Source organism: Syngnathus typhle, linkage group LG8, assembly GCF_033458585.1.
Source record: "Syngnathus typhle isolate RoL2023-S1 ecotype Sweden linkage group LG8, RoL_Styp_1.0, whole genome shotgun sequence".
NCBI lineage: Eukaryota > Metazoa > Chordata > Actinopteri > Syngnathiformes > Syngnathidae > Syngnathus > Syngnathus typhle.
The window spans coordinates 8,524,802-8,539,023 of record NC_083745.1 but is presented as its reverse complement, the minus strand read 5'-3'; the positions used below and the strand labels follow the sequence as shown (position 1 = coordinate 8,539,023).

Here is a 14,222-nt window from a genome sequence, read left to right as displayed (position 1 = left end):
AGCAAGGTAAAAGAAAACAAGCATCCTCTGAAGAATACATTAGTAGGACAGCACAGGCATGCATCAGATAAACCCTTCAGATGCCTTTTGTGTCCTTCTGACTTTCAGCATGTCTCCAAAGAGATTTGTTGTGTGCCAAAGAGTATTCATCAAATTAGACCAGAAAGACAACGTGAAAAGCTATCACTCTTCACAGAAACGCGCCAACAGGTTATCACCCTGAAAGTCTCTCTCGGATTTGAGCACCAGGGCATCGGAACACAAAATACCCTGAAGAACAAGTTTTATTCCGCATGCTATAAGCAAAGGTGAAAGCATTCAGGCAAAGCAAAAAGTGTAGTGTTCTGCAGAATAGTGGAGTCACCTTTTTAAATATATACTGAGTGCTGACAAAGCATTAGAGAGGACATTCAGACCAGGGGTCTACTGAGGCAACTCATTAACGTCAGCGAAATTTATAGATTTGTTAAAGATACAATAAAAAAACAACACAAACATTAAAAATGCCCATTGTAAATCTAAACTTCAGCAAAAGCATAGAAATGAAATATGGTACATTAGAGAGATGGCTCAATCATTAAATAAGAAAATGACTTGCCATCTGTGATTGGTGGAGTAAATGATTGGAAAGGGTGGCAGGCAACTGAGCGTTATGGAACAATTAATATTTGTATAATTTATGTTTTCTATTGCTTCTGTCCTCTGTGTTAACATATTATCCAAGTGCGATTTGTTTGTAGTGTGCATTTGTGTACGCATTTGGAAGCATTTGTTTTCCCTTTCCTCTTTATGCAGCCACGACACATATCCAAATCTGAATTGTGCAATTTAAGATAAAAAAAATAAAATAAAATAAAAATGCTTTGAAAATATAGACACTGCGTTGGGTCAGATTTGATTGCCCAAATTTACGCCACGCCTTATAGCCTGTTCAGGGTCACCCTTTAACCTTCTGTAAGTAAAATTGGTATTATGCTCCTTTTGGGAATATCCGACACCTGAATAATCTCACATGACAATGGATTTAGATAGAGGCTGTGAAAATGTTCATGCATTTTGCATGAACCCTAAAAGCAGGCTTCTCCTTGTTTTTCTTTTGGTCTCCCCAGGCTTTCCCAGCACATCCCACTTGAGTGTGCTCTCTGTTGCTAGGAGTAGTGGCAGATAAATGACCTACTCTCCTGGTTCCACCCGGGCTTTTTTAGCACTTTGCTCCTGGAATAATGATGCTTACCTGATACATACATTGAGTCTAACTGAGTATAAACTTGTGTTTCAAGTCATGAAATAGATCAAATCCTCATCTAATGATATTAGTCACTACTTTTCTTGCTGTCAACTACTCATCTAATGCTATTAGTCACTACTTTCCTTGCTGTCAATAGCAATAAATAGAATGTGGTCGTGACAGTGGTGTTACAGTCATACACCTCCATTAAAGCTTACTGTGTGGTGATTTAACCTACGCGGCGGGTTTCTTCCACTTCTCTTGCACGTAGTAAATCTAGAGGAAAGGTAGATGAGGAAGGGAGGTGGAGAGAAGATGACACTGATAAGTCAGGAAGAGGAGCAAAGGAGTATCGATTACATGATCCACCAAATCTGCCAGCGAATGTAACGTGTCAACATCCTACGCCAAGAAAAACAAATCACAAGGCCGAATTGATGGATGTGGCACTTCTGGATCAGTATGCTACACCATCTGGATAGCAGACACCGTACATCAGAAAATTACATTTACGTCCATGGCCGGGCTTCTCCAACAACTGCTCTTCATCACATCTCCTTTGATGGATAATTCACAGGGCTTTTATATAAAGGGGATGCTCGTCTGCACTGCAAATGTCGAAATAATGCTATAGACTCAATTAAATCAGATCACCTGCTTCCAAATGGATGTTAAACTAAATGACATCATCTTTAATTTCCTTAACGTATGTCAATGCTAATCCAACTTGCAAACATATTACAATGCATTGTCAGGCATCAGTGCAATAATAGCACCAACTGAGGGAAACTAAATCCAGCAGCCTCATGACAGAGATAAAATATTTCACAGCAGTTCTCTTTTTTTTTTTTTTACTCTGCCGAGGAAGTTAATTTTCACTTGCTGTCTGTTGGTTTGATGGCAAAACTCAAACAAGTTCAACCAACAATCGGTTTATTATTCATGCAAACACTGGGAAAAAAAATAATAAAGATATCTACTGTGGACCTTTGGCTTTGAGGATTTTTCAGTATACTAGAATTTCTCAGAGCGTCTCTGCAGTGGCAAAATGATGAACCGTCAGTTGTGTTTTGGGATGACATTTATACCCCCATTTTTGAAACCAGCAGACACTGAGCTTTGGAACTGACATTTACCCACAAAACTTTGGCCTCTGCTCTTCTACAATAATCCGATTTCATATTCATCGAGTATAGAACCAGTCTGCATGTCTCGCGAATTTAACCTGTGAGACTGTCTGCACTCACTGCTTAACTCTGAATCTGTCTTTGCAGACAACTGAGGACATGCTGGTGGCATCGGCAGAGTGTCCAAGCGACGATGAGGACATCGATCCCTGTGAGCCGAGCTCAGGTGGGTTAGGTTAGTCATCTTTTTTTTAATTCTATTTCTCTATGACTGTGTCAGTTTGTCTTTGTGCCGCAGTTCACCCACACCGTTACACTCAGGAGTAACACACAGCGAGTTCTCCTGAACTATAACAGCAAAGCTCAAAGGGTTATCACTTTCTTGTGACTATTCACCTAGGCTGTTGTTGTTCTCACAAGCTCATTTAAGGTGTGCATGTTGTAAGGATCAGATCAACATGTGGTGGGAATTAATCTGCAAGTTACAATGTGAATTAATTATTTCCTTTTCTATACATGATTTTCTTTTCTTTTCTTTTTGGATGGGAGGTGGAGAGTGCTCATATTAGCTACAGTTTATAAAGGAATGCTTATCTAAATAAAAACACCAGCATGGATGTAAATATTTCTTAGCCTCCCAGTAAACACAAACTTAAAAGAAAGCTATATATATTCCACACTGTGGTTTATATCGGCTTGCAATACTTTTTCGCCTCTTACCTTTCCAAGCAAGCAAAGCATTAAAGCCAAACCAATGAATAGAGGGATTTTAAAGGCTTTCTGAAGTGATGAGAAAGAGGTGGAAACAATTAAGTCCGGACAACCCACTCTATCTAGACTCTATTGATCGGTGTGAGGTCATCCCACCACCACTAAATTAATCTTTGCATTTTCAGCTTTCTTTTCTATCTTCCCCCAATAATGTGCTCTCGTGACACCAACAGCAACTTTGTTTTCATGCTAAATATCAAGACACACAAGATCACCTCACTATTCGTGTTTGCGAGAACTAATGTTGGGGCCAAGAGCTAATCAGAGAACTTTCTATGACCAAAGGTGAGCATTTTATTGTTTCGCAGTCAACGTCAGTAGTTGGTTAAACGTAACCATTGCCCTACTTTATTTCACTCACCTCCTGAAAACTTAAAAACTCAGCACAATAAGCAAAAGCTTATCACTTGTTAAGCCCTCTGTGATTAGATCACATGGTAGCAAATTGAATCCTTCTCCTCTCTCTGAAACCCACAGAGGAATACTAGCAGGTGTACTATAATGGGAGGCTTATTTAGCTTTATTTGTAAAGTGCGCATCGGCAGGATGGGAGAGAGCAGTGGAAAGAGTAAACCTTTCTATCTTTTGCTCCCTCTGCCACTTCAAAAGACGACCGAGGCTTTTTACTCATGGGATTTAGTCACCTTGCGAGCACACCCTGTGCTTCTTTGTCAGGTGTGAGGCCAGTTGGTAAATGCAGACAAAAATGGTTCGGTCCTGATTGTTAGGTAACAAAGAACACACTCTGCATCACATTAGACGAATAACATAAAGTAAATGCTGAGATTTATTCAGCCTTCCATATTTTATAAACTATGCCTTCCTGTCCCTTGTTCTCAAAGTATTGCCACATTTTTTTTGTCTAGAAAACACTGTCGCTATATTACAGACTAACTAGAGTTTGTGTTTGATATTTGCTTTAATAGATTCATTTGAGCCCAGTGAACAGTATACTTTTAACTGATAAATCAAAGATCAAATTAATACTCTTAACTGGCTGGGAAATTTATCAAGGGAGGGGGAATTAGGCCCAACATTGTTATAAGAGTAAATTGAGCATTATTTCAGTCATGCGCAATTTTGGTATTTTTCCCAGTACTTTTTCATTGAGGATTATGCCATGCCAGGCTCATCCTGTGTGTTCTGAAAGAAAACAGGATTTCACACTCACTGTCAGGCTGCCTCTTTGCTGATCCCCCATATTTATATTTTCAATTATTTTCCGTTTTTCACCCACTCATCTTTAGAATGTGCTGATGTTGATGCTTATACAATGTGTCCGTTTATAAATCTAAGTAGGGCACAGACGACTTTGCTTATCTGAGGGAAGACGCACAGCCAAAGTTGATAATGAAGATGACGGTAACAGCACGTGGTGCTTACCAACTTCAATTAGACATTTATTTTCACTGAGTTTTATGAGCTGTTTGGTATCTTGGGGTTAGGAAAACGTTCCATCAAACAATGCCGTTATAGGCAGTTCGCAAGTAGGCATGGCTCTACTTTTTTCTAAATGGCACTTGTCATTTCTTTTTAGAATGGCAATTGCTACTTCACACTTTGATAGTACACAGAATGTGTTGCATCAAAAACTTCAGTAACACATTCACATAGTCCATCTGACAAAAAATTTGAGACAGAACAATATTCAGCTTTTGTCATTATATTATGTAGCATGGCTGTATGGAATTCACGAATGGAAGTAAAGTCTTGCTCAAAAAAAAAAAAATCCCTTCAACCTTTTAATTTAAAAGTAAAAGTAATCAAGTATCCAGTCTTGTGCAATTAATGCCAAATAAATCATCCTCTTGTGGAAGCCCCTCTGAGTGGAGTCATCAATTACACCATACCTTTAACCAGGCTAAATGAAACACCTTTAAGTAATTTTCACAAGGACCTCGTTTCATGCTCACTACGCTCTCTGTTCATCATCCAGCATTAGCACGAGCTCAACCACTTCTCATTCACACGCTCTCATTGGGCATATTGCCAGTATGTCACAAGTACACATCTTGAGGACACTCTAATAATTAAGGAGCGATTTGATAAGTAGCTGGGCTCCACTGCAGCTGATAGTGTCCTGTCAGAAGATTGAGCTCCACTATGTGATGCTTTTGACAGCTCGTGATTATGACGAGATATGTAAAGTCAGATGCTGACTAGACAACACCAATGTGTTGAAGAGCCGGCCAACCAAGCCTGGCTAAAGGTGCCCTACCCCCACCTCTAAGACAATATGTACAATTTACAGCTTATGTTTCAGCACCATTAGAGTGAAAGTAGTAAGGGGAGGTGTGTCAGAAAAATCCCAGGACTGATGTCACAATAGCTATATTTCAAATGCAAATGAAGAGTTTTCCCCTTCAGTGTGGTGCCTTGCTCAAGGGTTCCTGTGTCCTCAGCTGGACTTGGACCCAGGACCGTCCACAGCCACACAAAATTGTCCCTTCTAGCTCGTTTTCCAAACTAACTCTCAGAATTACACTCAGATACATCAACTCAGAACCTGATAGTGCATGCAATTGTCCATGTGTTCGCTGCACTCGTTCAGACTATTATTACTCTAACTTTATGGGGGATGGGGGGGTCAAACTCACAGTGACAGTTCAATAAATTCTAAGTAGTCTTGGATGCTTCATTACCCCAAGCACGGACCTGAAGCAACCTCTGTGTTTTGCCTCATCCAGCTTTGTCACCCTGCACATTCTTGCCAATTACCAAATAAATGAGAGCCATACTGGATACAAATGAGGAAAAATAGTCTTTGTTGAGGACCATTTGTTGTTGAAATTCTAGTTGACAGGAAAACATGTGACTTCCCAAACAAGTTTAGTGAAAATAAGGGGAGCTTCCAACAAGGTATTTTATTGTAAAAAGAAATCTGTCTCAGTGGGCATTGTAGCAGAAATAAGCATTGGACTGAGTCTTTCAACCAGAAAACAAAATGACTGAAATGTTCTTGAGAATAAACTTCACAAGAACTTTAGGTGATCCTCTTAATGCTAGACTATAATTTACAGTTGTGTCCGCAATTAAACTGAAAGGATTTTGTTATCATGGCAGCTTTTTCCACAGCATTTAATCCCCTTGCGTTTACTTTGAGTGCTTCACAAGTGCACCCCTGCTATCCTGGAAGGTCATCTTTCTCGAGAGTTTGATTTTACCCCTGGTTGATTTGGAGTAGAGTGTGTTGACCCATCATTCATAAATGGAATCAATATTAGAATGCTGATGAACAAATAACCAGCTTTCTTTTTTTTTTTTTGTCTGGAAGGCCTTGTGTTTGCCACATTGCTGTGCCCAGCATGAGGGAAAACAAGCCCAAAGTTTACTGCCAAACACGCAGCTTCCAAATTCATCATATCTGTCATTGATCTCATAGTCTTGGAATGAAATCCTCAATGCCTTCAGGTAGTTCGATAGACAACACTGAGAGCAAACGTAATGAGCTGTAATGAATGCTAATCTTTTGGCACAGAATAAAGCTCCCCTCGCGCCGCTAAATGCAGTATTATTCATTTAATTACTGGGCTCAATATAGCATTCTTGTTTAAGATATAAAAATGGGATATAGCAGTGAGAGATTGATTTTTCGGCTTCCGTATTGTTTGCGTTTACCAGCGTTTTCACATCTGGCCTGTTTACATGAGAGGCAAATAAAGGTTGTTGTTTTTTTCTTAGTAAACCTTTATATGTGCGGATGTTTAAAGTGACTAATTGGTGTTGTAAGTGTATGGTAAATGTTTGCAATTGTTTTATATTTTATATTATTATCTCTCAAGGAAAATCCTGTTGACAGAAAAGCAGACCTCAAACAATGGAGAGGCCAAACAATAAGTAGGGTTGCAAGGGGACGAGTTGGTGCCTTGCTCAAGGGCACCTCAACAGTAGTTAGGGACCAGAATGGCATGTGTTCAACAACAATTTACACTCTCAAAGTATATTTAGTCTGGATTCTGGACATCCAACATAGACAAACTAAGAAAAGGCCCAAACAGACAAAGTAGCCCGTCTTTTAACATGAGCACACATTAGCAAATAAGACTTGATTCCAGATCAAACAGCAGCTTTTGCTCATAAAGGGGGCGCATTCTTCACACCTGTCCCAGAGAATAAGTGCCCACGGAAAGAGCAGAGCTAATCTTTTTCAACGCTCAGTCACACTCTGCACACCAAAGGAAATTTCCTCTTGCCCATGAATGTCTCCTGGCACAAAGATTACATTGTCGACAGCCCAGGGAAGTTGTGCCCTCTCCGGTCTTCATCCCACTATTTTATTTTAGTAGTGATGAATGCTCCTCTAAAATAGACATAGCTGTCTATCCTGTGTGTATTAACTAATGCTAGTTTATTTTGAATGCCCAAAGCTGCCATATTAGAATTTGATTTGGTCTAAAGTGTGTTTTGGCTTTATTATTTATAAACACTGAGTGACTAAGTAGGGTAAGACCATGACTGTATCTTGACATTTTAGGGCTTGTATTTTTTTACTAATTAATTAGAGGTTTCGGATTTTACACTAAAACTGGGTGACAAAAAGGAATTTGCAATTTTGTGACCTTGATTGATTGAATCATGCAGGTCTCCAGTCCAAGTTATTATTATTGAATTGTGTACATCAACAAAACTACATTTTGAACTGCTAATCCCTCATTTATGGGGTTGTTGTTTTTTACACCTCGAATTGGCAGAACCACCGTAGTTTCATTTCCAAATTTGGTGTATTTGGATTTCTCCAATGTAACAAAGACAGCTTAAGCAGAACTGATGGCTGCAATAAAAACACACAGTGAGATGTGCCAGGAGGACTGAATGATATCAGGGAGCTGACGTGTTTTCAAAAATATGCCTCATTGAGCTGCAATGTTTCAGAACACAGAGGAGGACAGCCGTTGGATAAATCTGCTGAGTCTATTGAGGAATTGTTTTTCACTGACAGATTTGTTTTGAGTGAGTCATCTCTGTAGCATTTACCAAAGATGTTATTATGAACGTGTGTCCGACCATTCATGACTGTGCTGTAAAACACCTAATGAGCTGTGAGCTTAAACTGTTTTTTCTCGGTCATTAACACATTATTCTTGTCAGCTTTACTGCTAAATTTGGCAAATCTGTACTACGCTGTGATCGCATATCCTCCTACTCCTCACCTTCAGTCTGACAATTGTGAACAGTTATATTTAGGGAATATCATCAGAATAATGGACTGCACGGATTAGATTGGAAAGGGAAATTGACATACGCATCTGTAAGTATCTTCAGAGGATACATTTCTAAAGGTATTCAGGGATACCTTCAGTTCCTCCGTGTGGTGGCAAGGTCTAAATCCAATGCCACTTAGAGATGCTGATGACATTCCCTTGTCGTTTAGTAATGAGTAATGCAAGATTTTATGGCTGTGGAAGAATTTAAAGCATGGTTGGCAAGAGGTTTATCTGAAGGTTTTATGACGTATTTGTCTGATTTAAAAGGTTTTGCCTTCCTCCGCTACATGAGAACAAATTCATTTTTTATAAAATAGGCAGAAATCATAAAACCGTTTTAAATGGCAGTGTATCGTTGAGGATAAGCAGTCAATACTATCAGCAAAATAATCGTCAATTGAGATGGAAAACATTTTTTACTTTTTGTATATACTTTTTACAGTTTTGTATGTTGTACCATGAGATGTAAAATGTGAACTTTAGCTTAATATATGTAAATCGTTGAATGTTCTTTTATATTTGTAGTCATTTTGCCTTGTCTCTATTGCAGCCAATCCCACGGGTGGGGGACCAAAGAGTTTCCCAGATTCCTCTGAGGTCTTCCACGAGTCCAGCAGCACTACAGGCATGGTGGTGGGCATCGTAGCAGCTGCCGCTCTGTGCATTCTCATCCTGCTATATGCTATGTACAAGTACCGCAATCGAGACGAGGGTTCCTACCACGTGGACGAGAGTCGTAACTACATCAGCAACTCGGCTCAGTCAAACGGTTCTATTGTCAAGGAGAAAGCGGTCAACACTGCAAAGACTTGCAACAAGAACAAGAAGAACAAGGATAAGGAGTACTACGTGTGATTCTCAAAGTGGTGGTCTTTGTCAGACCAACTGGACCATTGTTGGAAAATACAAATCGAGACATTATTGTGTACAGTATGATAACAATATCGGACCTTACTTAGTCATTTTTGTTCCCCCCAAGAAGACAAAGCTCTGCAAAGTATTAAGAAGATATAATGAGAAGAATCATTCTCAAGACTGTCTGGGAAAAAAAACGTGGATGGACAAATGTCTCCGGCATCCAAGTGGAAGTTAACTGAAAACAACCAAATAACATAATCCATCTGTGACTGCTTTCCAATAGCGGGATGATCCCACTCCTTTGTTGGTGGCCACCACAGGAGCACACATGCACTTTGCAAAGATGGATTATGAACTTAATGGTTTGATTTTAAATTGCCTGTGTTTGTGGTGTTTGGTTTCTTGAGAACATGGCGCCATACATAAATGTTGCAAACATTTTCTTTTTGAAGAATAAGCAGGAAACTGACAGCAAATCCACAGAGGGGGAAGGAAAAGAAAAAAAAGTCATGACAGATGTCCACAGACTCGCCAAAGTGTCTCACTTGAGCAAAACGGACCGGGAACTGAATTGACTGAAACTGCAGTGTCATTTACAAGACTTTTGTTTCCAGAAGAACAAAATGTCCATTGTGCCAGTGAGAAATCTGGAGGCCTTTGTTTCTGCATCATGTGAAATCTAAGGCAAGAAATTTCCTCAGAAGTCTCAGACCTGACCATGTGGGAGCTATGCACGCCGAATGATCCTATTCCACTCCATATGTTTATATACAGTACAACCACATCTAAATGTGCTTTCTGAACTGTGATAATGTGGTGTTTTATAGCCTGTTGTATAGATGATGCCAACTATAACTGCTCCAAAACCATTTTTGGAATAAAAATCAAAAGGACAAAAATAAAAAAGAAAGAAGATGTAAATGTTAAGTGTTGCTAGACATAGAACATTTTATGAAGAAATCTGCATCGTTGGTTTCCAGCCCCCTTCCTGTTTTTACATATTCCTTTATAGTTTTTATACAGACGCCAAGCAGGCCAAGAGTAACCCACCGAAAACTGCACAAAGGAGTTCAAAGCAGGCGAGGAATGAGCACAACAGCGTACATACAATATGGTCTGACTGACTCGAGTGTGCTGCAGAAAAGATTATGATGAAGTGATGAGGGCACCAATGTTGAACAATGAATTACTTTTGGGTTTTCAAGTGGCATTATGAATTTGTCCAATGTGTGCTTGATGCGGATGCAAAGATCTGAAGATTTCCACAAGTCCATTTCAACAGTTCTGTGTTTGTTCCGTCATTCTGTCCGTCAGTTCTGCTTTCAAGAGACCTGTATGAGGAAAATGACCTTGAACTATAAATGATGATTATAACTTACTGCCGTCTGCACTTTTATTTCATCTTGAATGCTTTGGGTTTCAATTATAAAATACTACTTTATTTTTGGTATAAAAATAAATTAATGGTAAAACTTTATAGATACATTTACATATGTTAACGTCACTCATCATTTTTGTCAACTAATGCAGTCACTGGCTAAAATAATGAGTTCCAATACAAGGCATGTATGAAATATTCAGCCTCTACAAAGATTACAATGCTTAGTTTTAATTGACAAGTTGATTAAATTTTCAGTAGCACAATCTGTTTGATTCAGCTTTTGCATTTGCTCTGTTTGTGCGAGTGTTTGTTATAAAGTAGATAGCGAGTACTACTGTGTACAATTGGCTTTTTATGAGTGAAAGAAAAAAAAAACTCATCCGTAAAATAACAATCACTTGTCTGACTAATACTCAGCTCCAAAGTTGTTCTAAATAAAGTTGAGGTGACGTTCTCTGGCTATTGCAGACGAAAGGCTGTCCTGGTGTCAAATGTTACTATGACAGTGGATTGGACGCATGACTTGAAACTGATGCATGACCTGCCACTTTCAGTTTTGTGCTTTAAGCTCTGTACTAACTTCACCTTCTGACAACAAACTCCCCCACCCACATTTAATGACACACAAAACTAAACATAGACTGAAGCAGGTGCTTATCTTGAACCCAAGTTTAATAACCAAGCATATATAATGCGAAGCCCCACCTGCCAAAAATTAAAGACAAAAACACAATCCCACCATTAGGCTGAGAAAAAAAAAATGTTTTAACATGTTTCCGTTTAGTTTACTCACAAAAAGATGTTCGTTTCATATCACCTTCCCTTGTGGCCTCCCCTCGCACTTTTCCTATCCTTGCCCACACATTATTGTTTTTAGAGAACATGCTCATAACCACCCACATATTGTACTGACAAAACTTTATTATCCCTAACGCCAAGTTTGTTTATCCTTTTCAATTTCAAGCTGGCTCACACATCCATATCTACAGAGAAACATCAAAAAAGTTTGGGAGATTTTTATCATGATGCTAAATCATAATCAGGTCATTCCTTGGTACAATTTCTTTTAAGGTGTCACACACACGCTAAAATGACCAAAGTGGAACTAAAGGTGATGTCATAATTTATCTCAGAAGCATATGCATATAGAAACCATGAAAGAAACCTCTTTAACCTTTGCAGGCCACTGACACACAATTAGTGCAAGTCACATTTTAATCATGTAACCTGCATTTGATCCCGTGTCAATTCATGTGTCAGCAGTTACAGTATAACATCATTTGGGAATAAAGGGCAGCCAATGTAGAGGACAACGACCACCAGTTATTCTACGGTTAAAGGTGGTACTTGAATTATTTGTTTTTTTTGTCGGGCAAAATGACCAAAGCAAGCAACGGTCCAACTGTTGGATGGCTCTAAATGTTTATCATAATTTTCCTACCAATTGCAGGCTTAAAATAAGATATATTCTCATGTGCTTTAACTTGGCCCATTCACTCTATTTTGGCCCACCTTACTCCAACGTTTCGACCACAAATATGACATTCTGGGGATTTTTTAGCACTATCCTGAGGTATCAATTATGTGCCACTGCAGTGGCTATAAATTTAATCTTACCACCCACACCAAAAGAAACTTTGTTTGTTATTGCACATGTTCAAATATATGGGGGATAACTTTCTCCCTCTGTTTCATTGTCAACACATTCATGATGCCCATATTTCACAAATTAGTTAAATTCTTTGAGCCCAGGGGCTTGTCGCTGCCTTGCTCTACAGTAATTCTACAAGGCAAAGTCTGTTTTGAAATGAGTGTATTTTTATGTTTTTCATTCGAGAGCCTCAATGATATCATTTTGCATGTTGTTTTACTTGATTTGCTCTCAGCGGGTTGATTGTTCACTTGAGTTCTTTTCCAGTAGCCAACATCTCCCACTATAGTATAGTAGCTCCCCTCCTGGGGAGCAAAGAACGGCAGAAATAATGAAATATCAATAGGAGTCTCTCAGATATCTTTCAGCGGGCATCCTCTCTGCCAGTAGAAGAACAGTCATGGGGTGGAGAGGTATTTTTAGCAAAAAATATTTATCCCCTCCTGTCGTCCTCCCTCTTCTGCATCCTTGTCCCTGTCTTTTGCATTCATTTCCCCTCCCTCTCTTAGGTCTCCATCCCAGCTGGATATAGCAGACGTCCTTTTCATTCGACACACCAGTGTAATTTGTTCTCTCTATAATCATCCATTTTCCAATTTTCATGCCCTCTCCCCGAACTTGACACACGCATTGTGGATTCTATTTCACAGCAGTACACCGATCGGAGCACACTGGTTTCCATTTTATTTGTTCAGTATTTGTTTAGAAATCCCATGGTCGTCTGCCAGAAAGCAGTAACGCTTAATAGAAGCTTCTCTGGCTGAACCATGTTTGCGAAGGATTTGAATGTGCAATTTTATAGCAAGGTTCTGAATCAAAGGAAAATTCTTATTAATACTCTAAATTGCTCTCTGTTCGCAAGTACCAACAGCGGAAACTCACATTTAAACACGATCAATTCTGTGACATTGGTTGCTATTAGTATGTCTATATAATTGTCCCCCTCATAAAACGTTCAATCTCAAGTTTGTATTGAAAGTAACAATTTACTATTTAGAACGTTTAAAGTAAAGAAAGAAAGAACCAACCATTCACCGTTGTATTTTAAATCAAAAAACCGTACCGCTCAGCCTTTCAAGAAACCTAAAGTGTAATGAAAGAACCGAAAGCTATTGATTATGCTATTTACGCTATCAACTTCTTGATAAAAACAATTGATCATATTATATTGAGATTATATTATTATGATATCATTGTTATAAATTTACTCTGACATCACTTGTACCCTTCTGTGGTACCTGTGTGCACCCTTATCACAAAACTCACATCCACATTGTTGATTGATGTAACCCACAATAACGAAGGTCCCAGTTGTGAGATATTTTAAAAATCAGGTATTGAATATTGCATGTTTACGTTATGATATTTGACGTTTTTTCCTAGTTGATTTAATAACTGTTGCCTTTTTTTAACTAAATGACTTAGCTTAATTTGAGCACGGGGTGAACCATTTAAAGCACAAACTCTTCTGTTTCATTGTTCTGTCAACTTAAACTTGTACAAGTCAGAAATTAAGTGGAGTTTTATACTCATTGCACAGTTTATTTGTGTGATCATTTGCATAATTGACTCCTCTATGACTAGACTGGGTGACAGCACACAAGGAGGCAGGCAGTCTGTGAGGCTGGTGGTGACTCAACCCTAACCCTAACCACAAAGATGAAAGAAACAAGAGGTAAATTAATCACGTCAAAAAGGGGGGTGCAAAGGGTTGTCTGCTTTCCGCTCTGAGAGAAATCATATCTTTTTCTAAAGATGCATCTTAAACGTGACTAAGAGAGACATTTGAATCGGACCTTGTGTTGGTGTTAAATTCCAAAGGGAATGTTTAGTGTTGGGAGCTCCAGGCCACCTTTTGCAGGGGGCGGAGTCAATGTGGCAAGGGCACCAAACACATTTAGGGTGCATCTGTGCCATTTATCATGTTTGACAAGTGCACCTCTCAGTGCCATTTGGCTTTATTACAGGTACATTTCTCCCCCACATAATGATGTTTTCCTTC

At 39.0% G+C, this 14,222-nt stretch overlaps 1 protein-coding gene across 14 annotated transcripts in view; it reads left to right on the top strand.

Annotated features, from left to right (window-relative positions):
* The window catches only part of LOC133158251 (neurexin-1a-like), a 165,789-nt gene extending 155,223 nt beyond the window's left edge, over positions 1-10,566 (top strand). For 8 of the 14 annotated variants that reach the window (XM_061285315.1, XM_061285314.1, XM_061285320.1 and 5 more), the window contains 2 exons: positions 2,503-2,590; positions 8,881-10,566. In XM_061285315.1, coding sequence (XP_061141299.1) covers positions 2,503-2,590; positions 8,881-9,185 — 393 coding nt within the window. In that variant the 3' untranslated portion in view covers positions 9,186-10,566. The remainder of the gene's footprint in view (positions 1-2,502; positions 2,591-8,880) is intronic. The other 6 variants (XM_061285327.1, XM_061285326.1, XM_061285319.1 and 3 more) reach the window with 1 other exon arrangement.
* The last annotated feature ends 3,656 nt before the right edge of the window (positions 10,567-14,222 follow it).